This window comes from Lycorma delicatula, chromosome 6, assembly GCF_047948215.1.
Source record: "Lycorma delicatula isolate Av1 chromosome 6, ASM4794821v1, whole genome shotgun sequence".
NCBI classification, from domain to species: Eukaryota; Metazoa; Arthropoda; class Insecta; order Hemiptera; family Fulgoridae; genus Lycorma; species Lycorma delicatula.
In genome coordinates this window covers 55,129,899-55,157,645 of record NC_134460.1, presented here as the reverse complement: position 1 = coordinate 55,157,645, position 27,747 = coordinate 55,129,899, and the positions used below count along the sequence as shown (strand labels likewise).

Below are 27,747 nucleotides of genomic sequence, written 5' to 3'. Positions count from 1 at the left end.
TACTTTAATTCGCACATTACTTTCTGTTTTAGATTTTTTCATAATGCTAAATCAAATCAATTGGAATGAATCATTGGTTCCTTAACTACAAGGGAATTAAATCATACTCTTAACTTTTTTATTCAACAATCACAACACATGCATTTTAATAATGAAATAAATATTAAAAACAATCAAACTATTTCTAAGGATAGCAAACTTATATCACTTGATCCATTGCTGGACAATTTAGGCTTACTATGTGTAGGAGGCAACACTATATTACATTTACATGTTAAACATCCTCTTAATTTAATCCAAATGCAAATATTACAAAAATAATTATTAATGCTGAGCATTTACGTCTTCTGTATTCAAATATTCAATTGACACTTCATTCTTTAGAACAGATTATAAATGGTAAAAGAATTATTTCTTTTATCATTCGCAAATGTATGATATACTTTCGATATAATGCAAAATGCAGGTGCAACAGCTTGGGTAGCTACCACCTTCCTGAATAATTCTTTCCTGACCAATTCTCTACTTGCACAGGAGACCACAGCGGTCCAATTATGATTCCTCATGGCAGGCAGAGGTCTAAGACTTGAAGTAAATTATATAGAACTTTTCACATGTTTCACTACTAAAGCTATACATTTAGAATTAGTTTCTGATCTCACTTCACACTTGTTTACTGCAGCATTTAAAAGATTTATATCATGTAAGGGTTGTTGATTTACATGGTCCATTAAGAAGACCTATTCATAAGTATGCCTTATTACCAATCTCAAATGATTGATTTTAGTAATATTTTTATTGATTTAATCATATTCATACTATTGTTCTTGTAATTTCATATAATTATATTCTTAGAATATGACTATTAACATGCTCATAAATAATGTTTTAATATTTATAACCTAATTTACATTATGATTTCACATTTATATTATACGATTATGTATTGATTTATATATAAATTAAATTATTCAATTGTATTATTATTAATCAAAATACTACTTACAGATTATATTTATTACGAGCTTTTTAATTAATTTATTACATATTTATATGAGTACTATTAATATTATATCAGAATGAATGTAATTACCATTTCAACTAATCATAAATATTAACAATTGAATTATATTATTGTCCATTTATTCACAATTGATTTGTTTCACATAACTTGTTTGTAATTCTATTGAAATGCTTAATTATGGATTGCATAATGTATGTAACTTATTGTAATTACAAAAATCATATGATTCAGTTTATTGTTTGTAATAGTTTCATTACGTTAAACTAAAAAAAAATCATATGCTTTTTGGCGAGCAGTTACGTTAAGACTCAGGTTTCATTTCATGTTCTTTAAATTCTATTAAAAGGAGGAACTTTAAAATTTTATTTAAAAAACTTTTAAATTTTAAAAATCATGTATAATTAATTTATAACATTGTTACACATAAGAAGCATAAGTTTGAATCTATATATATATAAAAATGAATGTTTGTCTGTCTGTATGTCTCTTATGACTTCCTAAACCATTCATCCGATTGCTATGAAACTTTGGTAAGTTGTTGTGCACATGCCTGCGAAGGTTTCTGAATTAGTTTGGACCCACTAGGTGGCGCTGTGGTCGAGATATTTTGAAAAATTGTATTTATGGTCCGATATGGATTATATTCAGAATATTACTTACATGGAAAGAAATACCTCTAAAAAAATATGGACCCGCTAGATGGCACTGGGGTTGAGATATTTGGAGAAAATTGCATTTATGGTCAGATTTGGGTCATATTTAGAATATATATTAGTTACGTGAAAAGAAATATTTTTACAAAAAATGGACCTGCTAGGTGGCGCTGGAGTTGAGATATTTGGAAAAATTGTATTTATGGACCGATCTGGCTCATATTCAGAATACATATTAGTTATGCAAAAAGAGAAATTTTTGCAAAAACTACACCCGCTAGGTGGCGCTGGTGTCGAGATATTTACGAAACAAAGAAAGAAATATATAAACTTTCTTCTTCTATAGATATAAAGCAATGTTTATATGTGTGTTCACTATAGACTAAAAAACTACTAGACTGATTTACACTACTGGTCCGATTTAAAAGGAAAGAGGGGAAATGGGGAAAAGAAAAAAGAACAGGGAAATAGGGATAAAGAGAAGAAGGGAAAAGGGAAAAGGTAAAAAGAGAAAAAAGTTGAAAGGGAAGAAGGGAAATAGGGAAAAAGAGATAAAGTGAAAGGTTAAATTTTATGAAGTTCCATAATGTTAATCTTTTTAATGTTTTACCAAGCTTTCAATTGTATTCATTTAATACATATATATATATATATATATATATTGAGTATATTTATATATACTCAAACCTAGCAATAGTGAAGCATTGCCATGTCTGCTAGTACTATAATAAAAATAATTTGGGATATAATCAAAACAAACACTTTTATTTATTTCAATGAACCAGCAAATAAAATAATACTAAGAATAATTTAAACCCAACCAAGGTATTAAACCAAGGTGGCAAATTATTCGACAATACTAACCTACTTGCACATCATACAAACTGTTGAGCAAGATCACTGAGAATCTTGCTCAATAAATTTCTCTAACAAATTTCAACTATTATGAGATAAACAGAATAAATTATATAAAAATTAAACAATCTTATACTTAGTATAGGTGAATAGGTGGTAAAACCTCAATTACAACAATAAACAAGTATAAGCCAAATATGAAAACTACTAAACTGGTATAATAATCACAACTACTTTTTAAAAAAATTCACAAGGTTTAAAATTATATATCTTATCTGAAAACATATTTTTAGCACCAATAATCTACACAAAATGATTAGAGAAGTATTATATTAAAAGAGTACTGCTGTAATATTGAATCAACAATTATCTGCATTGCAGCTGTAAATTTTATTTCAGTCAAAAAAAAATTATAATTTTTCAATGGTTCCTTAGCTCTTCAATGCACTTCTACCATCATTCTATAGTTTTTTAAACCCCGATAAAAAAATGGTTTTGATTGAGCAATAAGCAATGAATGCCCTACTGACTTTAGATCTTGGTAGGAGGCATATCAATGGTCTCTTAATATTTCTTTGAGTGGACCAAAGAGGTGATCTGAAACACACGAATCAATGCCTACATATTTGTATGTTTATTACTGAGTGTTATAATAAATTACTGAATGTATTCCTACCATTTCAAACTGATTAAAAAAAATCAGGTTTTTAAGTATGAAGAACTTTCATTACCTTCTGTCAATCTAGATAAAGTAGTTTAGTTTGAAACTTATACTATTCAATGTCACATTATCAGTAAAAAAAGCCATTAAAAAAATATATTCCAACTGAACAGATGACTACAATGTAGATTGCTACAGTGGATATAAATTTACATAAATAACATGCATTTGGAATCTGCAGAGTACTCAAGGAAGAGTTCAGGTCTCAAAAAAAGCATTTCTTATATAACATCTTTAATAAAATAAAGTGATTTTAAGATTACTAGGAATTTTTTCATTTAAAGGCAGTGATCATGCCAAACCTTGGTGCAAAAATACAACAGAAATTACGTAACACTTTTTGCAAATTTGCAACATTATCTATCACAAACCTGATGCAGAGGATCTTTCATTAAGCCCATTGTTTTTTTCATAAACCATGGCAGAAGACGTATAAACATATGCTAGGTAGAGCAGTATCCTTAAAAATAAATATTTATTAATTGGACAAAAGATTTTAACTGCTTTGAAAGTAAATTATAAAGCAACTTTTTGAGTATTTTGTATGCAGTCTGATGGTTTTTTGAATTAACCATCATGTTACCTCATTTATTAGAGTAAACGTTTGCTGCATACCATCACAAGAATAGAATTAATCTTATTTTTATAAAAATAAAAAAAAAGTAAAGATTTATACAATAAGTAAATAAACAATCATGATCGAATTTCACTTACTTACCAATAAGCAAAATTTAGAAGAATATGATAAAAATCTGACACATTAAGTTATCAATAACTGACAACTTAACCTCATAATTGACAATGGAAAATATTCTTTAATGTAGAGCTTTAAAAAACGTTTTTGACTCATAGAAGTTAAAAGCCAAGACAACTAATACCAACATATTTAATAAGTGTGAACTTATCTACAAGGGTCATTCATATAAATCAGAATTTGTTTGCATAGTTTTATTGATATTAGATAAAATTACAATTAAATTTTATCAATATCATTTTATTTTATAAATATAATGAAATATAATTAATATCAATTTATTTTATAAATAAATTGATATTGATATGTAGAAAAATAAGGTATTTCTCTACATAGTTTCCTTGAACAGAAATGCATTTTCTCCACCAGGTAGGTGGTTTCCAAATCCCTTTCATAAAAAAAAAAAATGACTGCCCCAAAAATAAATTGCCCACATAATGCTCGACTATGGCAATGCTTGTCTTTGAATTTTTCCCCTCCTAAAACTTTTTTTAGCAAAACAAACATGTGGAGATCACATGGTGGCAAGTCTAGACTGCAAATTAGGTGTTCAAGAGATGTCCAATGAATTTATCACAAGTCTGAGCTGCTGTATGTGGCCATGTGTTGTCGCGGAAAAGGAGGACATTGTGAATCACTTGCTGGTATAATTTGTTATGATAAGCATCCCTGATGTCACCCAACAACTAGTAGTGTGCTTAATTTACCACCATTCATTCATACAGGAAACAATCAGTAGCACACTTTTTGAATTCCAAAACATAGTTGCCAGAACTTTTCTAGCACCCGAGTATTTCTTGGACTTGTTCAGTGCCCCTACACACTTTTCCACCACTCCTTCTTCCTCAAAGTAATTCAGAAGCCTCTGGCAGATGTTTTTTCTGGACATTTCTCTATACTTAAGTGTGAAGACGCAGAACCTGTTAGTGGCAATGGCTACTAGTCATTGGATTTATTGCATTTTCTTATCCTAAAATTCTTACAGTGAAATAATGTCTAACAATGATAATAAAATATTCTATAAATATCAAGTTGATCTTGTGAGAATTCATGCTGACAACTGAAAAGGATATAAATGAATGCAGAAGCAATCGTTTGTATTTGATAGAAAAAACAAAAGAAGCTTGCATGAATAAAGTTGAAATTTTAAAAAAATGACAAATAATAAGGAAGAAAGAATCAAGGATAATTTAAAAGGAGTGAGTGGTGGGAAAGAATGATTACTAATTGGAATATTTTATAATACTGGCAATGACCCTTAAATATGGATATAACAAATGCTCTCTTGAGATACTTAAAGAAAGACTTACTTTCGAAGCATAGAAAATTCGGTAATGAAAATATTTATTAATGAATAGTGAATAACTCCTTTGATTTCATAATAATTATAAATACAATTAATAAAATTTAGAGTTAAAAAACTTACGAAATAATGTAACCACTTAATGGAGCATATCGTATATCATAACTGTCATATACTGGAGGATTGACCTACAAAAACAAAAAATTAGTTATAATTCAATTAATTTCTCCACTGTTATTAGTTACCAGATTAGATCACTGTTATTAGTTATTTAAAACGTGTTTACAAAAATAGCAAAACTATTTTCATCAGTAAAATAAATGCGTGGCGGAATGGTAGCATCTCAGCCTTTCACCCAGAGGTCCCAGGTTCGAATCTCAATCAAACATGGCATTTTTTATACACAACTCATTTCCGTATTCATATTCTCATGTACAAGTTTCCTTATAAGCTTCTGTGGTGAATTAATTTATCAGTCAAAGAAAAATTGTTCTGAAAATTCATTTTATTTACATGTATAAAGAACAATGTGTTTCAGAAATATTACAAGTAATAAATACTATTAAAAATTAAAATTTAGGTATTTTATAACTAAATTAACATTGTATCTGGACATAGTTAACCAAAATATTCCATAATGTAAAACAAAATTTGTAAACCCAAATAGAGATCACAGTTAGGATGGACAAGACTAAACTACCCAATTCAGAGGCAGTCCGTTTATTGGTTGACTATCACTTTTCTCATTCTCCCCTTTCCTTATACTTTATTTCTTTTCCTTAGGTGTGTGCTATAAGAAACAGGTCAGCTGTTCCTCTCTTCTACCTGAATATTATCCTGACTTAATTTCTACCAACCAATCAGTACAGCAGCCTCTTTTTAGTGAGCTTTAACCTCAAATTGTAATCATCTTTCTTTTTGTCCTGAGAAACTATCCAAGGACTCCTGCTTCCTCTCTGAAATTCGCACAAAAAGCTTAACATGCAGTTAAGATGCCAACACGATAAAACCCAACATCCTATTCCTCATAAAATCTAACCTAATTTAAGGATTTACAAGGGTCCAGGACGTGCCATAAATTACTTCAATTGGTAGATCATTCCTTCGCAATAACCACTCCTTTTTTACCATTGATCCTTTCTTCCCAATAGTCAGCTCTTGGGAGTGAAGAACTTGATAAAGAGTAGGTGCCCTCTTGTTATTGTCAAACAGGGAGGGGACTGCTTTTGGGCTAGCTGGGACTGCATACTACGCCTGAAAACCAAGTGGCTAGTAACAGATATTTCTAAAAAGAAACAAAGCAAATGAGAATCAGAGAGTACAGATCCTTGACTAGGCAGGAAAGTACAATTACAACAAGTAGTTTGTAAATTAAGTCATGACCTCCATTGCCCAATCAGAAATACCAGTATTAACAAAGATGAAAAAAGAGAGCAGATAGTTCACCCTTGGTTAAAAAAATATAATTTTTGAATCTATATGTTTTTTTTAATGTTGGAAACGTAGTACTTTCTATTAGATATGAAATATTGATAAACAATTTTTTAGAATCAAATACATATACTTTTTCCAATTAACTTGTTAGATAGAATATCTATTTGAAATTCTGTACCCACAGCCACAAGAAATCTTGTGGCTTTCAACCTACCCAAACACCACTGCTGAACTATAATTTCTATTATACAATAAAGATATTACATATATTACTACAAAAATAGAATAAGTTTTGATTAATTTAAAATGTTCAACAAAATATTTGTTGTCTTTCAAACTAATCAAGGTTTTTCCCTTCAGCATTCTTTTAGGCACAATTTTTTTGTCAAAAACTTTCACAATTTATTTGTAAAATAAATATTCTTACACTTTCAACCAAATTAAATGTAATCAACAGTATTTTACACAAGTATATTGAATTTGTTTATTTTTTTTTATCTACCTGATAATCTTTTAAAAACTATGAATGAATTAAAAAAAAAAAAAATGTTTAAAAGTACTTCCTGAGATAATATTATTAAACAGAATTTGAACAATGTTTTCATAAGGAAAATACCATAAATCCAGCCATATGAAATGACCCTGCAATGAACATGTAAGACTTGTTCATTATACACTTTTATTTAAACTGCTCTGTGTAATATGTTGCATGGTGGGATGGTCAGAATTTTGTCAGCAATATTTAACTTACTTCTAGATAAGAAAAAAGGTTTAAATTTTACATACATACTGATATCAATGGCAATGCATTGTTACAACAAAAATTCCATAAAAAAGTATATTTTCATAGAAAATTTATTGTTTGCAAATAACAGAAATTTAAACAACCATGCATGTGTATGAAAGATTTCGATGCAGAGTGCCAATTAGCAGTGCTTTCTGCTTTGAAAGAAATAATAGCCTTTCATTTATTTATATGATATATTTAAAAGGGATAAATTAACATATTTCCCTGAAATTGTCTGAAAAGTTTATTATAATATACTGTCTACATTTTTTGTAGTCTAATTGAGACTAAAATGTATAAAATAAAAATAAAAATTTTTTTTTAAATTTAAATATGCTTTTACTTAACTAATGAAAAAATTACAAAAAAGTACTAAAATTTCACTATTTTGAAATTATTGAATTAAAGTATAAATTGCTTGGAAAAAATTTCCAACACAAATATATATAGAGATGCACTAAAAAAGGAAAAATTATATCACTTTCATATTAAATCAAGAATAAATGTTTATAATAAACTTTTGTTTAGATTCAAATAACATTTTACATTGATAATGATGATCTATAAATCTACTTTCTATTCTCAACAGTAAACGTACTTTTATGGAAACATTTATTTATAACATTTCTCAGTTATATTTTATTTATTATAATGCATATTGAATTAATTTATTAACAAAATTTATTTACATTTTATATCACGAATAATAAAAGCTTGAGGTGACCTTCATTGTATTACACAGAAAATTATCAATAAATGATTATAAAATGGAATGTAATACAGTTAAGGGAGCCTGATGCATTTACTATTTGTGGTATAAAATGTACAGTAATTTTGTTAACAAATTCATTCAATGTGCATTATTATAATTAAATGTAGCCGAGAGATGTAATAAATAAATGTTCACATAAAAGTGCATTCACTACTGTAAACAGAAAACATAGATTATTGCTATCAATATAAAATGTTATTTGAATTTAATCAAAGAGTTTATTAAAAACATTTATTCTTGATGTAACATGAAAGTGAGATTATTTTTCTTATTTTAGTGCATCTTTCAATATATTTGTATTGGGAAAGTTTTCCAACAAAATGTATACTTTAATAATTTCCATATAATGAAATTTTGGTACTTTTTTGTAATTTTTTCATCTTGATGTAATTTTGAATGATTATTGAGAGATCTGTCACCAATACTATATAATATAATAATAATATTATTATTGGTTGGATCAATCCACAATTGCAAACACACAATAAACTTCCTGAGAATTTATTCAGTCATTATTAATATCTTTTTCCTATACTGCTAGATTGTTATTTATATACTTATATACACGTCAGTGGTTTCCAAACTTTTCCAAGTCGTGGTGTCCTTTCTGAGTCGCGATGTCCTTTTTCGATTAAAATTTTTTCATGGCGCTCTACCCTAAGTAAAAGTATAGTAAAACTATTCATAATTGATAAAAATAAATAAATCTCATGTATTGTCAGTATTTAACATCTTTTTTTTTTATTTTATTAACATTAAATTAATAGTTATAAAATGTCTCGGTTCAATTAATTAAGAAGCTTTTACAATATTTTGTGGCACCCCATGAGGCTGTAGCTTCCTGGGGTGCCATGGAACAGAGTTTGGGAATCACTACTATATGCTATGTATAAACTATTATTGTTGTTAAATTTTTATTTTATTTTCCAATCAATATTATATATATATTTTAAAACAAAAAATTCCAGCTTTGCTTTGTTGTTCATGTGTACTTAATATTTTAACAATGAGGCACTGCCGGCCTCCATGGTGCGAGTGGTAGCGTCTCAGCCTTTCATCTGGAAATCCCAGGTTCAAATCCCGGTTAAGCACATGGCATTTTCACACACTACAAAAACTGTCATTCATCTCATCCTCTGAAGTAATAGATAATGGTGGTCCCAGAGGTTTAAAAAAACAATGAGTTTTATGTGAAATATGGTTTTTTTTTATTTATGTTAAATGATGAATTCAAAAATAATAGTACAATAAAAGCTAAGATATCATTTAAAAACACAGTCTTGTTCAAGGTGCATTATGCAGTCCCATAAAGCATGTTCACCTAAATTATAGAATCAGGTTACCAAATGTACATATGGAAACTACCTGAATGGCTACTTATAACAAGATTTTTTAGTCTGCATGTCTACTACTGTTTTGTATAAATTTATATATAGTAACTCAACTAAGCATAAACATTGTAAACTTATTTTATTTTGTAAGTGCTAAAATGAATTAAATATTAATACATATGTTATTGTCTATGAGCACAGAAAATGTAAAAGTAAAGATATTTAAAAGGAAATTATTTTTTAATTGTAAATAATATTACTAATAACAATTATATGAAAATAAGTCAATTATTAGGTCTTTCTAGTTCATTTTATATAATATTCATTTATTTGTTATAGACTTTATTTTATTCTATTTTTCTTCACTGATAGACCTTCAAAAAACATGTAGATATAATTTCATGTATTCTTTTGACTGTTTAGCTCTTCATTCTTTTGTTCATTCTCCTCTGCTGAATTTTTCCTTTTCACCAAAAGGAACCTTTAATTCAAACAATTTTTTTCTGTATTCTTTTCGATTCTGCCCACAAACTTTATTTATAATATAATATAATATTTATTTTAAAACACAAATCTAGAAAAATCTGAACATTTTAATTTTCTGCCCCAGATATAACTTGATTTCTTTTATAATTATACTAGCTGCATAGGCATGCCTCCACAGATAGGCCTTCCGGGTGGGTTACCCTGGCAGGCAGATTATTAGGTGACCAAAATTGATTACCTCTTGCGTAAAAATATTTTTTTTTTTTTAATAATGAAAGTTAAATTACAAATTTAACTCTAGAAATTGAAACTAATAAATCGGGATTTTCTGCTAGTGATTGGTACATTCCAGTGGTAAGCTAAGGGGGACACACACAGGCCCACCATACAAATGCATTTTAGTACGGTAGGATTTAGGGTTCCAAAATTTTAAGTTACATGGCTGGATTAATGGTTCTTTAAAATTTCACACCAATATTTATCCTCCTTTGGCCTTAAAATTTCTATAGAATAAAAATTAAAGCAAATACAAATCTAAACATTATTGTAGAAAAGCACATTTTGAACTACAGCTGAGGATTCCAATCAGGAAATAGAAATGCATGATACTTGAGTAACTCAGCTAGTTAAAATTGCAAAAATGAATTACAAGTAAATAACATTTTCTTTGTTAAATTGTGTAGATGCTAAGTAGTTAAGTTGCAATACATGATGTGAATCTGTTTATTACATTTTGTTAGTACATTACTGCAAAGAAAGAAATAACATTTAACAACAGGCGATTCATTTTGAGAGAACCTGTTTTTACAGATATATCTACAGAGGTTATCAGAATTATGAAATGAACAAATAAAAATTTTATTATTTTTTATAATCCTGAAATGTAAATGCAGTACATCTGCGTGTTGTGTTATATCAGAATATTAAACAAAAGGAACATGTGGAATTTCCTCATGTTTGTACATATCAGATTCTAACTACTAATCAAACAATTAAATCTTTACTGACAATTTTAATTCAATATTAAAATCCTTTCATTATTATATTCATGAATGAAATAGAATTTTTTGATTGTAGTTAAAATTTATTGCATTAATATTATGGGTTGATTGTACAGTAGAACATATTAGATTTAAAAGTTTATTGTTTACTGTTTGCTAACAATTCTCACTGAAGGATACAAAAAGTATGGTTGTTAAAGTTCCTTTACAAATCAACAGAAAAATATATTTTAGGTAAACAGGTTTTTAAAAGTTAAAAGTCCTACTAGCAAAGTAGATCAGTGTTAAGATGGTTTAGTTGTTTCCCCAGTTCATAGGACCCCACCATATGACTGTTTTCAAATATATGTATTATCTACACTGTTTCTTCATACATACTACTACTAAATAATAAACATGCCTATTTTCAGATGATTTAATACAAACAAGAATTTAATTTTTCAGATAAAAAATCACATATTTTCTTTTTATGACTAGAATACTTTTTTAACAATATATTTACTAATAAATAATAATAATAATAATAATAATAATAATAATAATAACAATAATAACACTCACTCTCATTGGCAACTTAATAACTTTTTCATTTATACCACAATTTCTTAAAACTTGTTGCATACAATTTACAAATCCAACAACTAAATTTCTTCTTAATCCCAAAGTTACAAAGTAAACTGAAAAAAGGGATAATTATTACTAATGTGAAGTTTTTTAATAATCACAAGACAAGTTATACCAGTGCATAGAGTAAAACTATAAAAAAAAACTAAAATGATGAACATATCTAGAAAAAAGTTATATACACAAGGTTCTGCCATAAACTAATTTACTTCTTTACTTTAGGTAAGTGAAACATAAACAGAATTATACATTGTCATTCTTAATTGACAAATGTTTCCTTTAGTGAGGCTGAATTTACAGTAAATTAAAAATGATAAAAATTAAAACTATTCATAAGAAGGGTAAATTTAATGGCAATTATATAACTTAAATAAACATAATACTTTAGGAAGTAAGCAGCACAGTTTTAGAAAAGAGAAATTCACTAAGACAGCTTTGGTCAGTTTCAAAAAAAAGATAATTTAAGGTTTAGACAATGGAGAAAGAACAATTCAGCATTTTTGAACATACATGAATGTGAAATTAAGAAAGATAGTTATTACAGATACTGCCCTTAATAGATTTGAATTTTAACAGTAAAAATAAACAATGTTTACAGTTAAATTATAGGCTTAAAGATGAAATCGGAATATATTTCAGATATTCTTAAAGTGGAACTACATATCCAACACAGCTCAATCTTAAGTATCATTTATATAGAGGAGACTGTTGTACCTTGGACCACTTCATCATATTTATTTTTTACGCTCCACATTTTGCACGCTCCACATTTTTTACGCTCTGCACATTTTGCATTAGCAAAATGTGCATTTTAGATGCTTCTAGTGGTTTTTCAACTCTTTTTTACATCATGGAATGTACTTTTTACAAATACCTAACTACAAAATTTTTTAAAATTATTTTAAAATTTGAAGCATAATGGACCATGGTACATTATCCTTTGGACCAAGGTAAACTCTTGTACCTTGGGCCAAATTGATAAATAGGTTTTTTAACAAGAAAAAAAGAAGATTAGTCATATTTTTAGTATTTTATTATAGCAATACACTTTAAAAACTAAATATGGAAAAAAATTAAAAAACACAAACATCTTGAATCATTTTAAAGTAAGCTTAAACTACAAATGATTGATAAACAAAGACCAATACTTCGGTAAAAATAAACTAAATAGTTATGTTACAATCTTCATTTGCAGAAATCATATATATATAACATCTCCACTCATGTCCTTTTACACCTGCACAAAGATAATGGGTCCATTGACAAGAAAGTGCACTTACACCATTTTTCCCCATTCTGATCACTTGCTTCTGAAGAGCAACAATGCAAACACTCTTCATCACAAGTATCTATGTTATTGGTTGACACAAGAGATAGTTCACCTAATGAAGATAGTTCTGTATCAGATGAGGAACTGAAATCCTCAACTAATTTCATCTTTTTCTAGGCTTTTTTAAGGCTTTGTTCATTAAGTTTTTTCTCATTAATTTTTTGAAATAACTGTCCTAAATTATTTGTAACTTTGTAACATGCATTTGCTTCATGATTATTGTTGGGTGTTTTACAAATACCACCTGAAAATCCAGTTTCTGAGTTAGTAACTGTTGTAATTGAAGTTGAAACAAAACAAGGAACCAAAGAAGCTGCTGATCCAGTGTTCAAAGATACAGATTGCTCAGGATCTTAAGAAGAAGAGCTAGAAACTAAAGAAGTATAACACCCAGTACCCTCAGAAGTAGAAGAGCAAGGGGCTGAATAATTAGAAGAACAAAGAGCTGAAAAAGTAAAAGACACATGGTCTGAAGTATCTAAGGGCCTATCAGTTACATAAGAGCACAAGAAGTTGTCTTCAGTAAAAACTGATTCATTGAGGAGGAATATGTCTGTTTTATGGAAGCCAGACAAAACATTGTTTGAAGTAAATGCTCAAGGATATGCTATTCCTAACACCTCTGCAATGCAGTAGATGTCTAAAGTCTTCCCTTTGTAATTTAGAAGCCACACTTCGATAGCTTAGTTATAATATGCCATCAATGGCTCACAAAAATGTCTAAAGGCTGTAATTTATGCGAGGTATGGGAGGGAAAATTACCATCACAATACCTGCACTAGACGCCTTATCAAGGGCCTCAGGAGAAAGGTGGGTTTCATGACTGTCAAGTATTAATAACAGTCTATCTTCTTTTACCGAGCCTAACATTTTACCGAGCCTAAAAAATAGTCCAGAAACTTGATGAATGATTTTTCACTGGACCATCCTGTTGGGTTTGCACTTCCAATGTATCCCACAGGGCCACTGAACAGCATTCTCTCCTTAAAATGAACTCGTGGAAAGATAAGCATGGGAGGCAATGAATTGCCAATCACATTCACTGCAGGAATCATTGTAATCAAGGATCCCCTTTCCACTGATGTAACACTGCTTACCTGTTTTATCCCTTTAGGAGTTACTATCTTGAACTGTCCTTGAACAATGATTAAACCTGTTTCATCCAGATTCCAAATTTTGTCAGGTGGGATTGGAGCATATCTCCTGTGTACTTACTTAATGTTTTCAAAAAATAGTTCAACATTACTCTTGTTGAAGCTTGTCAATTGACTTAAACTTGTGGCTTCTGGCTTCCGGTGGCTTCCGGATAGATAGTTTTTGTGCAGCATGCCTTTTCAGAAAGCCTCTCATTAACTCCTCACCTGCAATCTCTTCTTTCTTCCACGTGTCCGGTTCTTTTTTATAATTAGCTTTTGCAAATTTAAAAGCTAAAATTTGTACACCCTTTTTGGTTAAACCACATTGCATTTTAGCAACATTCTCAATATAGGTGGCAAGGCTTGCCTCCTCTTCAGCAGAAAACACTTGTTTAACTGCATACTTGACTGAATACTGATACTCAACATTTCCTATATTTTGTATGTCTGGTTAGCGTGGACCTACTAATGTTATATACCTTTACTGCTTCTCGGTTTGTCATTTTCTTCCCTGAATTATCTGTACTAATAGACTTAAGTGCTTTTTTTTAATTTTCTCCATCTTCCGGCTTCCACTTCATTCCTACTTTGCTTCTCAGCATGTCTGAATGCAATCTGAATACCTAAAACAAAAATAAAATATTATGTTATAACATCTTCTACCACAAGCTACCGGCCCAAGGTACATGACCGTAGCTGTCTCCAAGGTAAACAAAGGTCCCATTCCTAACAAACATGGCTACCTTGATAAAACTACTTAACCAACGAACAAAACAAACTAACTATTTTACTTACCGAAAAGCAGACTGTATACAGATTCTACAACTAAAAATCCTTGCGTGCACATTAAGGCGAGAATTTCAGACAATTCCAACCTTAAAAATTTACTTTCAACACTCAAAAACAACTTTTTACTGCTACTCACACAAAACACAACAGACACTAGTTTCCCGCAGTTTGCCAACTGCATACATCATAACAAACGAGAGGGTTGCTCAAGATCCCACTAGGTAGCAGCACAATCCAGAAACTCAAAATGGCTCAAAGTACACCATGGTCTTTGTACAACATCCTCCCCTACTTAAGAAAACTTGCAAGGCTGAGATGGAAAATTAAACAGTTTATAATGATCTCATTATGTCACATTTTAGATATAAAAAAAAACACGTGTAAATAAATAGGTTTTAGTATCACTATATTTTCTTGTAGGTCCCCAAGTTTGTTTAAAAACTGCAAACCCCAAGTTTGTTTGCATTAAACTGTTATATAAATAAAAACTTTACCCTTAAAAAAGAATAAAGATACCCATTAAAACAAACAGGAGATAGTATTAAATATAATACCAAATTATAATTCAAGATATAATTCAATATTCACATTGAACGCCATAATTTAACATTATTTCAAAAGACCCTACCCGATACTTAGAAGCTAAAGTAATACGAGGGCTGCTTTTTTTTTTCAACCTCCAAACATGCATCTATGTAAACAAGAGGTAGGCGGGAGCCAGGTCTTTATTTTCCTGTTTAGCCTTTAGGTATCACCGTCAGGTATTACTTCAGAGGATGAATGAGGATGAAATGTATTAGTATAAGTGAAGTGTAGTCTTGTACAATCTCAGTTCGACCATTTCTGAGATGTGTGGTTAATTGAAGCCCAACCACCAAAGAACACCAGTATCCGCGATCTAGTATTCAAATCTGTATAAAAGTAACTGTCATTACTAGGATTTGAATGCCGGAACTCTCGACTTTGAAATCAGCTGATTTGCAAAGTCGTGTTCACCACTAGACCAACTCGGTGGGTGGGAGCCAGGTCTGGTGTCATGCGACTATGCCTCCCTCCACCATACCTCTGCTGTTGCCACTCCATTGCATTAGTCTACGAGCAATTGAACATGGCCGCTACAATCGATGCTCCTGCCAAGTGTGAGTTACAAAGTGTGATACGTTTTGTGCAAGCAGAAGGATGTAGCGCTGCTAAAATCCATCGCAGAATGAGCATAGTGTATGGTGAAAACTTTATAACCGATGGTAGTGTACAGAAATGGTGTAGGAAATTTAAAAAAGGACAAATGGACATCCATAACGAAGGTGGGAAAGGATGTAAGTCTGTTGCTACTGTATGCTTGGTTGAGCGTGTTGATGATTTTGTCTGTGACAAACAGAGGTTTAGGATAAGCGAACTTTCTACTGAAATCCCAGAAATTTCAAAGTATTGTCTGTACACAATTGTAACTAAAGACCTAGGATACCAGAAACTGTGTTCACATTGGGTTCCAAAAATGTTGAGTGATGATCGCAAAACACGCTGAATGGCATCAGCCTTAATGTTTCTCATGCATTACAATAATAAAGAGGAAGAAGTTTTAAATATAGTCCAGACCTAGCACCTACCAATTTTCACCTCTTTTGAGAATTGACGGTATGGTTGGGCGTACAACACTTCATCACCAACAAAGAACTTCAGGAGGCTATCAAGACTTACCTTACCTCACTGGTGGCAAATCTCTTTGAAGGGGGCATCAGAAAGCTGGTGTCACAATATGACAAATGCCTCAATCATTTTGGCGATTATCTTAAAAAATAAGTTAGATAATACTCAACTTTTAGTAATAAAATCATTTAGTTATGTCAATATGTATTTTTTTATAGCCCATCAGAGACTGAAAAAAAAATCAGTCCTTGTAGAAAAATGCCTAAACAATGTAGAAATAAAAAAAAATTCAAAATAATATTGAAATCATTTTTGCAATAATATTTTGAGTAAATCATATTCTGAAAAAGATAATTCCTACAAATGATATTTAGAAAAAAAAGCTAAATTTTATGTTAGTATTTCATTTATAAAAATCAGGTTAGCTGTTCTTGAAGTATCACCTAATAAACAGAAAATTTTATTATATCATGATTTTTGTAGGTGTATGGATGATTGGTGTAATTTTTTATAACGAGTGTTTTAAAATTATATCAGTAAATAACTGATATATGTGCTGTATCTCCAAGTTATCTTTGTGTTCCATACACAACTACAGCAAAAGAAGTTTTGCTTAAATGTCTATTTTACTGAATGACAAAACCTGTTTTAGTGAAATCTGAATGAATCTAATTTAATTGGACATAACTTAAATGTTTAAAATCATAGCAATATCCATTATTTCTTAATTTGAATTTTTGTCAGTAGACTGCTTCCTTTTAATAAAAATTAATTTGTAGCATTTACTTACTCAGATGCACTTTAGCACCTTCCAAAAAAGAAGTAATAGATAAAAAAGTTTAGGTAAAACTTTTATTTTATTTATAAAAAACAAGGATACATTTTCACAAAACATTTAAAGTAATGAAAACTGAAGTAAAATCTTTTTTTTAATTTCACATAGGGATTATTTTTTCCAGTTCATGGAAACTTTTTTTATGACTTACACTTTGCTGATGAATTTCAGCAAAAATTTCAAGAATAACAATTACAGCAAATAAAACTTGAAACAAATTTATAATTTTAATTGAGGATTACCTTCTGGGTAACAATTACGATTTTATAAGTGGAGTTGGAGTTGGTTTGAAATAGTAAACTGATTTACAGTTTTATTCCCTATCCTTTATTATCATTTTAAATTACAATCGTTAAAAATGGATTATTTATTGCATTAAGTAAGTTAGAATTTAATTATAATAACAATTATAATAATCCTCTAAATTATTTTTTATTTACTGTATAGACAGAAAATATTATGATGCATTTTGTTCCTTATATTATTGTAATACGAAAAAAGTGGGCCTATGGCCCACCACAATAATGTTACATGGTTTACATTTCATTACACATAATTTTGTTAAACATTTTTGCCAATTGTAACTAAAAAACCTTCATCAATTTTGCGTACTAACAACAAGAACTTTTACAACGAAAAACTTCAAAATTCTGAATATTTTAGCTGTTTCTTGAATTGTGATTTTTTAACACAGCTCTAACCCCAATGTTTTTCTTTTTTATCCCCAAAACACTAATATAATTTTAGATAAATCGTCCGTATCAAGAAGTATTAATCGTTCAAACAAATGAATCATTCATGCGCTGCACACAGCCGCCCGGCACACCACCATTGGTCTGCTCTGCACCAATAGCAGCTAAAATAAAAATGTGAGTACATACAACAAACAAAACCATGTACCATCCTTTTTAATGAGAAAGAAGATTATACAAAATGCATATTACAGTATATGAGTAATGTTTATATTATTAACAATATTTTTTTTTTAATCATTATAATACTTATTTCTATTTGTTGGCTTAAGTATTGTAATTTAAAATATCCTACACAGTATTTTTAATTCTGAGATTTACATTTTAATTTATACTGGCCAATTAATAAATTCTATTTATTTCAATTCTGTCTTATCACAAAAATTGATAAAATAATCTTGCAGATTTCAATTTTTATCTTTTAATGATTTTCGGACTGAATTAAATTTAAAGATTAATTTTAATAGCAATTTATACAGCAAAAAAATAATTAAACTGATAACAAAACAAAGATTTTTCTTGTGTTTATGCAGCAAAAGAAAAAAAAATTTAAACATGCTTTTCTATCAAAAACTGAAAATCAAAAAAATAAGTATTTAAACATTATACTAAAAAGTAAAAAATAATATTTTCAAAAGTAAAGGACTACTGAGAAATTAAGTTTAGTATACAAAATAATTCAATTCAATTCGACAAAAAAATGATCCAAACAATGGATTACCCAGTAAACATAAGTTGAAGATAATTTTGTTTTCAACAAAATATGTATAAAGTTGTCTATTTTCGCAAAACCACAAAGAAAAGCATGGGGTGTGACCTCAGTTTTATTTTGCATCTTCACTCAAAGAGATTTATTAGATATTGTATATTGAAGCTATCATTTCCATTTAATATCAAAACCTTTGTCATATTAAAGAATTTATGTAGATATTGAATATGAAAGCACGCCCCATGCTTTTCATTGTGATCTTGTGAAATTAGACAACTTTATACGTATTATTTTGTTGAAAATAAAATTATCTTCTATTTATATTTACTGGGTTAATCCATTGTTTGGATCATTTTTTTCTTCAAATTGAATTGAATTATTTTGTATGCTAAACTTAATTTTTCAGTAGTCCTTTAATTTTGAAAATATTATTTTTTACTTTTTAGTATAATGTTTAAATATTAATTTTTTCAATTTTCAGTATTTATAGAAATGCGTGTTTTCTTTAAATTTTTTTATTTTAATAATTTTACTCACAATAAATGAAATTTTTATGAAGCAACAGTAGTTTATTAGTAAAGTAAATTTTATATAGATTTTACATGTTATATAATTTACAATGTTTTTTAGTATAATTTCATTTTTTTAGGATTATAAAATAAAAATCAACAAATATTATCAAATCTTAAGAAATTATTTCTATTATATACTTAAATACCAACTTCTGCTGCTGACAGACCATAAAACGTAGGAATGAACCCAATGGAAAATGAGTCAATTGTACAAAATCATGCTCGGAAACTATGGGCTCAGCAATACCAATGACAATGGGTAACATCTGCTGTCATTCGCCACAGCCAATCAGTTACTATTTGGCAACAACTTCTTTCATCACCCAAGGAAGCACCAGCTCACATGGCATACCCCAATTAGTAAAGATACCAGTCCTCGACTACATACTGATTAACGCTTGATTTCAATCCACAATCAAGGATGTACGAGTAATATGTGGGAGCAAACTGTGTTTCATAAAAAAATTCATAATAAGTCCTAGTTTGTTGTTTATGAGGAAAATTAGATTCAGAGTTGTCAGAGACTCAAAAGTTGTCAGCTAATGAAAATATTATAAAAACTTTTCAAAATCAAATTTGAAAATCTGTCAAAGAACTAAATGAAAAACCAGCATTCTAATATAAACAAAATGGGAATACATTTTAAAACACTTCCAAAAACAAATCACTTGCAGTGAAAGGTGAGAGTGACCTGCTCTGCTTACTTAATTTATCAGTTGACAAAAAATGTACATAAAATTTTAAACAGCTTACTAGTATTATCCATGTGAATCTCAACTGTACTGCTATCAATTGTTTCATTCTTAGCACTGCTTCCTCTATCTAATCTTTCTAATAAGGCTTCAGTATAGTTTTTTGGAAAATGAAGAAGAGCCCATGCTTTATTTTTTTTTACAGCATTTACACCTTCCTCAACAGTCTCATATTCAATCTGAAATAATAAGGAAAAAAATTAAATATTGAAACAGGACATTGACTCCATAGAGAGCCCCAACGAATTTTCATTTAATTTTTTATTATTATTTTTGTTAACTTTTTAATTTTAATATTATTATATCTTTCATAAACTAATTGATTTTATTTTTCCATTTTCTAATACTAGTACACAAATGAAACTTTTGATAATAATTTTATTAATGGTTCAGTAGACAGATAAATGAATAAACATCCTGTTATTACATTGTAATTGTAATTAATAAAAGATATTAACTGTAAAAATAAGGAGGAATATAGTTACTACAGTTACCTATGTTTAAGTTTGTTCAAGAAGGTTTAATGTTATAACTATATTATTAAATTATTTGTTTCGAGAACAGTCTATATGATGTCATGGCCTTGATTGTGTATAAACCCTGGCGGTTTCCAGGAACAAGACAGTCTCTCACAAGACTCTCCGAGTCTCACTCTCGACTCAACACAGCCATGGTCATCAGGGACAGGAAGCAGCAAAGATAATGCTATCCAAGGTTCAACCACTTGCACAACTCCATCAATCCTATGGATTTTGACTAGCAGCTATCAGGACAACTCCAGCCTGATACTGATAATTATATTTTCTTTTATTATCAAAAACTTCATTCCACAAATATAAATATAATAAGCCAATATTACCACAATCCTGGGAGCAGGACTAACCGCTCAATCATCAGACAGCTATCTCTTATTTTGTTATTATCTATTATTTTTTTTTTTATTTCAAACAAGGATTTTTATAATTTTTCTTTTTTTGGTATCAATGATCATAATTTGATTTCTTTTTCTTTTCAAAATTTATCTTCTTTTATTTATAATTTATTTTATTGATTCAATAAACTTGTAATATTTAATATCATTAGCGTAACAATTTATTTTTTTTATTTAAAGTTTTTTATCTTGAATCCAATCATATTTATCACTGTAATTTGTATGTAAAATTTAATAATAATTAAATTATTAAATAAAAAATTTCATACTATTACAGTTCATAAGATATCATAACAGGTACCATAGTTAATTAAAAATTTATAATCTACCAATAAAAATATTGAATCAATGATGATATTTCTTAGATCACAGATATTATGCTGAGAATTAAAGATTAATTTCTAAGCTGTACAATCAAAATTATTATTGCACTATTAACACGTTTAATTCATGATTTTATAATGAATTCATGATAAAATCTGTTGTTTATCATGGATGTACTTTAAGAGATAGTGTGAGAGGAACAAGAACATCAGAAATCAATTGGCAGTTTAAATAAAAAAGTAGAATAATATACACAAAGATGGTGAGATCATTTAGATAGGATGCTGCATGAACAACTACCACAAGTTGGACTGAACTATCACACTCTTGGAAGGTAAATGTTGGAACATCATGAAGGAGATGGGATACTGATACAGGTTTTGTGAAGCCTAAACCTAGTTATTGATAAAGAAGAAGAAGAATTTGAAAGTCGTTTTTTGATTCATTTTAGTTATATGAATGATAGTAATTTTCTTTATATTCATAAGGATGTCAGTTATAAAATAACTATATAATTCAATATATATGGAAAAACTGTAGTTCAGTATCAACAATCTTAGTGTTAATGAAGAAAAAACTTAATGTACTTTAACACTAATTACAGGCTGTCTGGGCTAAAGGTATCCAAAAATAATGGCTATATTTAGAAAACCTGTCATCATAATCTCTTAAACATAGGCTCAATCAACAGCAGATATCTCCAAATTTTGTTCTGTGTACTTTCAAGATCAGCAGTGTACGCATGCACAGGCAAGCCAACTCACATTACAGTTGCGGTCAGTAGAGATGTGGACCCCACAACAGAAGGTTCAGTGCGTGCTTTGGCTAAATACTGTAGACTTGGATGTAGGAGGATCGATATTCCATTCAGTTTGTACACGCCATTGAACAAGCATAACTGATTGAAACTTCACTAACTAAAGCACACACTGAACCTTCCGTTATGGGGTCCACATCTTGACTGACTACAATTGCATTGTGAGTGACTACAATTGCATTCTGACTACAATTGCCTGTGCGTGTGACCTTGAGAGTATACAGAACAAATCTTGGAGATATTTGATATTGGTTGAGCCTAAGTTTAAGAGATTATGATGACTGGTTTTCTAAATATAGACCATTACTTTTGGATACCTTTAACCTGGACATCTGTAAATCAGATACATTTTACCCTGTAAAATTACTTGGATAGACCATGAAACTAAACTTGCTACAGATATATACATTAAAAAATTGTGAAAAAGCAACTCGTCAAAGTATTATACTTAGGAAACTCAAAAAAAGCAGAAATCTTCTGACATGTATACATTTCTTCACTCATCACTAGTTTATAATGTCACATTCTAGAGTAACGCTTCTTTCTTTTATGTGGCTTTTATCTTGCAGAAAACCCATTTGATTCATTGATAACCTTTTCCACAATAAAACTTGACAGTAAGTGAACTCAATACAATGACCTTTAAACAGATTCTTGTATATTCTATTGTAATAATTGTAAAGAAACATGAATCATCAGATGCTACCTTTCAGATTAGGAATAACCTTATCTTAGATATGCACAAAGGTTTACTATCATTAGTAAGTACTTTCACAGGATTTCATCTTTTTTCAGAAAGGATTTTTTATGATTAATTAGTTAAAAACATAATTAAACTAAAATTATTGAGAGAGATGTTTGCTCTCTGACTCATTAAAATAAAATAAGTTATGTTGCTGCCACTGCAGTAAGTTAGTAGATAATGACATTATTTTAACAGAACATTTAAACACTTCTTTTAAATATAAATAATTAAATAATTTACGTTAAATGCATTATCTCCCTAAGGCAGCCAGAGTATTCAAATTTGTCTTTTTTGTTAATTATATTTCCATTTTTGTTTTTTACTATCTGTATTTTTTAAGTGTGAGGGATTTGTTATTTATTGATTTCTAAATAGCCAATTAAAATTTAGCAATATTTTCAAATACTAATCTTTATTTATTGATAAGAAGAACAACTAATACATGAAAATAACATCATTTAACTTCCTAGACTATATCAAATGTAACGCAAATGTATAATTTTCATACTAAAATAACTTCCATTTACAACAAATTACAGCCAATATCACCTTACTACATAATCAATCGTTGCGTCTTGCAATGCCTACAAGGAGTCAGTAGCACTTACTTTAAGAATCTTTGATCTGTAAATAAAGAGTTAAAATTTTACAAAATAAATAACACAACAACGAGCCAACTGTTACAGTTTTGGTTATTTCAGTTAAACTAATCTACCAAATTAAACGACAATTGCGAGAGAGAGAGAGAGAGAGAGAGAGAGAGAGTGTGTGTGTGTGTGTGAGCGAAAATTAAATAGGATCACATTCCTAGAATATACAGAGAAATCAGTCTAACAATTCATCATATGATTTGTTGATTGTTTATGCGACTATATATGAGTAGATAACAGGATATAATAGACAAAAAATTTCTAAATGAAACTAAATTAAATAGAACTATTCATATTGAAGGAACAGTAATAATTTTATTATAATAATTGTACATATGCAATTAAAACAACAGCAGAAATCTAAGTGAAAAGAATTATTTACCACTTCATAAGATTTGTTTCTAAGAAATGATATAAATTTACAGCTGAATCTGATGTCTGTAACACATCCGTATGGTGAAACAATTTTATTAGTTATATTACAATCATCAATACCATGTGACAATTCATCTCTTACTGTTGCTAATGGAACATGATCTATATTTCCACCCATTGTTGACATAAAGAGAATAAATACTACTGAAGGCAACAGCAACATAAATAGTGTGATTCTGAAAAAATAATAGTAAATACAAGTTAAAACAAATGTTAATAAAATAAAAATTAAATTACTTCGGAAAAACTAAATGTCATTATTTCTGTTTAAAAATTATAAAAATTTTATTAATGTCTTTCCTCTCTTGCAATAATAAATATTAATGATAATGTACCATAAAAAAAAACAGTAGGTGCAGATGGTTTACTAACCAAATATTTATCGACTGGTTTTCTAAATAATATATTTTGCAAAATAATATGTTTTAATATAAGTAATAAGTAATGTAATATATTAGTTATGTTAGAAAATTAATTCATCAAATTTTTAAAATCTTGTTATATAAAATTCTCATTAATTTTGTTATATAAGAACTCGCATAGTAAAATGGTGAGATAAATACCAAATGATGCAACTGATTGAGTGGTATGCTGTTTACTGAACGAGTAACTTTATTAGTGTTATCAACCATCATCTCATAACTGATTTAAGGTTTATAAGTTTAAGTTTATCTTTACAAAAATACACAAAATTTTTCAAGGTGTTCTTATTCTTTATCATTATTAAATATAAAATTTTAAGATGTCTTCTACATTACCCATAGAAAGTTTATTTTGTATTATGTATGTTGTTAATCTGGTAATTAAAAAATCATAAACAAATTATTTCTTAATTATTACATATCATATTTTCCATTGTAATTATTATTATTACACTCTCTGAAGAAACAAACATTTAATTCATTAATAACAATGAGAAAAACCAATACTTTTTTTTTAAAAAGAAAGGAAGAAAAACACAAAAATTATTAATGAGTAACTCAAATTATACAGAAATTGTTTTTGCAAAAGATTTTCCTTACTTAATTTTTCTCACTTTGGTGACACTGTTTTTAAAATCAACTGTCTTAAATGGTTAGGAAATCTCTTTAGTATGTAATATGAGATCTTTTTTGTGTTTGTTTAGTTAATGAGAGTTTTTTATTTTGATGAACTAGAGGTAGAGTTCAAAAGTAAGGGCCGAGCAGAAACAAAATGAGAACACTTGAAAAAATTAAAAATTTATTAATGGTTTCAATTACTTGCATATTTACTTTATTTTTGTACAAAATCACAATTTCATTCCAAAAATCTTTGATATTGTGAAAGAAGCTGCTTCTAACCCACTGCATAAAATATGGCTGCCTGGGATTGTGGCCACTTTTGCAACAAGATTTTCAACTCTTCACTTTCCTCAAATCGAGACAAAAGCCAGTTTTTAAGGTGTAGGAAGATGGTAGTCACTGGACACAATCAGGACTGTAAGGGGGATGATAAAAATCTCTTATCTGAATTTTTTAATGGTTTCTGTTGTGCATGCACTAATGTATAGATGTGCATTATCATGAAGAAGAACAATTCCTGACTTCAGCATTTCTTGTCGTTGGTTTTGAATGGCACAACACAGTTCAGAAAGTATTTCACAATAGACTTGTGATAATCATATCAGAAGTCTGTTGACCTATGATAGAACATCCATCAGGATGTTCCAGGCTCCATGAAATCAATCAAACCCTTTTTGTTCCAGAATACAATTGCCATCATTTTCCTTTGAAACAGAGCTTATTTGAATTTTTTTGGTTTAGATGAACCGGAGTGACACCACAAGGAATGTTGTAAAATATTAAATATAAACTGATGTATTTAATGCAGAGATTACTTATATCAAAGTAATATAAATAAACTTATATAAAAGCAAGATAAGAGAATAAGGGTGTGTAGCATGCATACATCCTAAATTTTGTCAATAAAATATTCACATACAAAATATTTGATAAGCTTAAATGTAATAAGAAGAATCATGTGCATTCTTTACAATTTACTGTCAATTTCCACAACACCTGAGGTGTCTCAGAGAGTAGCAGTGTCCTGGAAATTGAAGGGTATAAACCAATTGAAGGGTAAAATGCCAATGACAAGGGCTGTATTTAATGGACCTGTTCTGCAGATCACTGAACTTAATAACACTGTTTGAAATTCATGGATACTGTTGTCATTTTTTAATGGGCAATGATTAGAGCATTGATTACACTAATGTACAAAAAAAATTGCAATTTTTTATTTCTGGGGTAATAGTCCCTTTCATGGAAATAACTCAGATCTATACATTCCTTTTATGCTTATAGAAAAAGTTATATTCTTTTTTAATAGAAATGCTTAAAAATTAATTTATATAGTGTACTGTATTAATTTTTATTTAATATACCAAAACAGTTTTAATGATATACCAGTTACAAGAAAAATTAACAAGCAAAACTTACGGAATATTTCTTTTAGTCCAAGCAATATTTTTAAATAATTGAGCTTTAAACCTGTAAAGTGCAAAAATACTTCCTGATTTGAATGGAATATCAGATTTTTCAGTGTTTCGTTCTGGATAATCCTGTAATAAAAATCCTAATTAATTATTTACCTAAAACCGTTTCTTGAAATGCACTTTATATCAAAGGAACCCTGTAGAATAAGACATAATAATACAAATCTGACATGAAATAAATGAAATCATAATATAACCTCACTTTTCAGTAACTAGTTCACACACAACAATGATTCACAGTATCGCAAGAACTGCACCTGGCATTCAAATAATAGTTTCCCGATTTATTTTTCCTTAATCATCTTTATAACGCCAACTATTACACCTATATTAAAAACATATCAATTGTACTTGGTTAACAACTGAACAGAAAACTAAAAACAGAAAACGTTAGTATACTCCAGGGTCTGGTAGAGCAAATGGCGATTCATATGCCAAAACAATTTATGTGCTAAGTTGAAAGAATAATCTAGTTATTCTGTGTTTTTGCAATAATCAATGTTAATTACCTTTCTATACAAAAATTAAAATTTTCATAGTAAATAATAAATTTAAAAAAGTATAATTATGTGATTTATTAGCAAAATTGGGTTCATACTGCAAGATTTCTAAATGTATTGCAGATTATTTCATTGTTTTAAAAAATTAATTATATAAAGTAATAAATGAAATAAATATGTCTATATTTTTTTTAATTCATTTCTATTATAAATCAAAATTGTTAATTATGAAAATGACAACTGATGATAGTATTAACACAATATTGAGTGGAAGAACTTCATAAAACCAGTGATGCATTATTTTCTGTTTAAGATCACTAGTGTGCACGCGCAAATGTGTGTTTGTATATGCATATTGAATTCTATTAAAATAAACCATCTAGTACAAAATATTGAGATAAGACATATCTTATCTTAATTTGTAAAGTAATTTCGCGTGATCCCACATCTTCAGTCATGAATGAAATATTTAATTAAACATTAATTAAAATGTAATTTAACAGTACAGAGGAATATTATGAATCTTAAAAAGTATTAGTAAAATAATATATATATATATATAT

At 28.9% G+C, this 27,747-nt stretch overlaps 1 protein-coding gene across 1 annotated transcript in view; it reads right to left on the bottom strand.

The window, feature by feature from the left end:
* The window catches only part of LOC142326862 (ABC transporter G family member 23-like), a 55,201-nt gene that overhangs the window by 13,561 nt on the left and 13,893 nt on the right, over positions 1–27,747 (bottom strand). The window contains exons 7-11 of the mRNA XM_075369595.1: positions 26,629–26,750; positions 24,117–24,345; positions 20,269–20,446; positions 11,683–11,798; positions 5,434–5,498 (exon numbers count right to left, since the gene is read on the bottom strand). Coding sequence (XP_075225710.1) covers positions 5,434–5,498; positions 11,683–11,798; positions 20,269–20,446; positions 24,117–24,345; positions 26,629–26,750 — 710 coding nt within the window. The remainder of the gene's footprint in view (positions 1–5,433; positions 5,499–11,682; positions 11,799–20,268; positions 20,447–24,116; positions 24,346–26,628; positions 26,751–27,747) is intronic.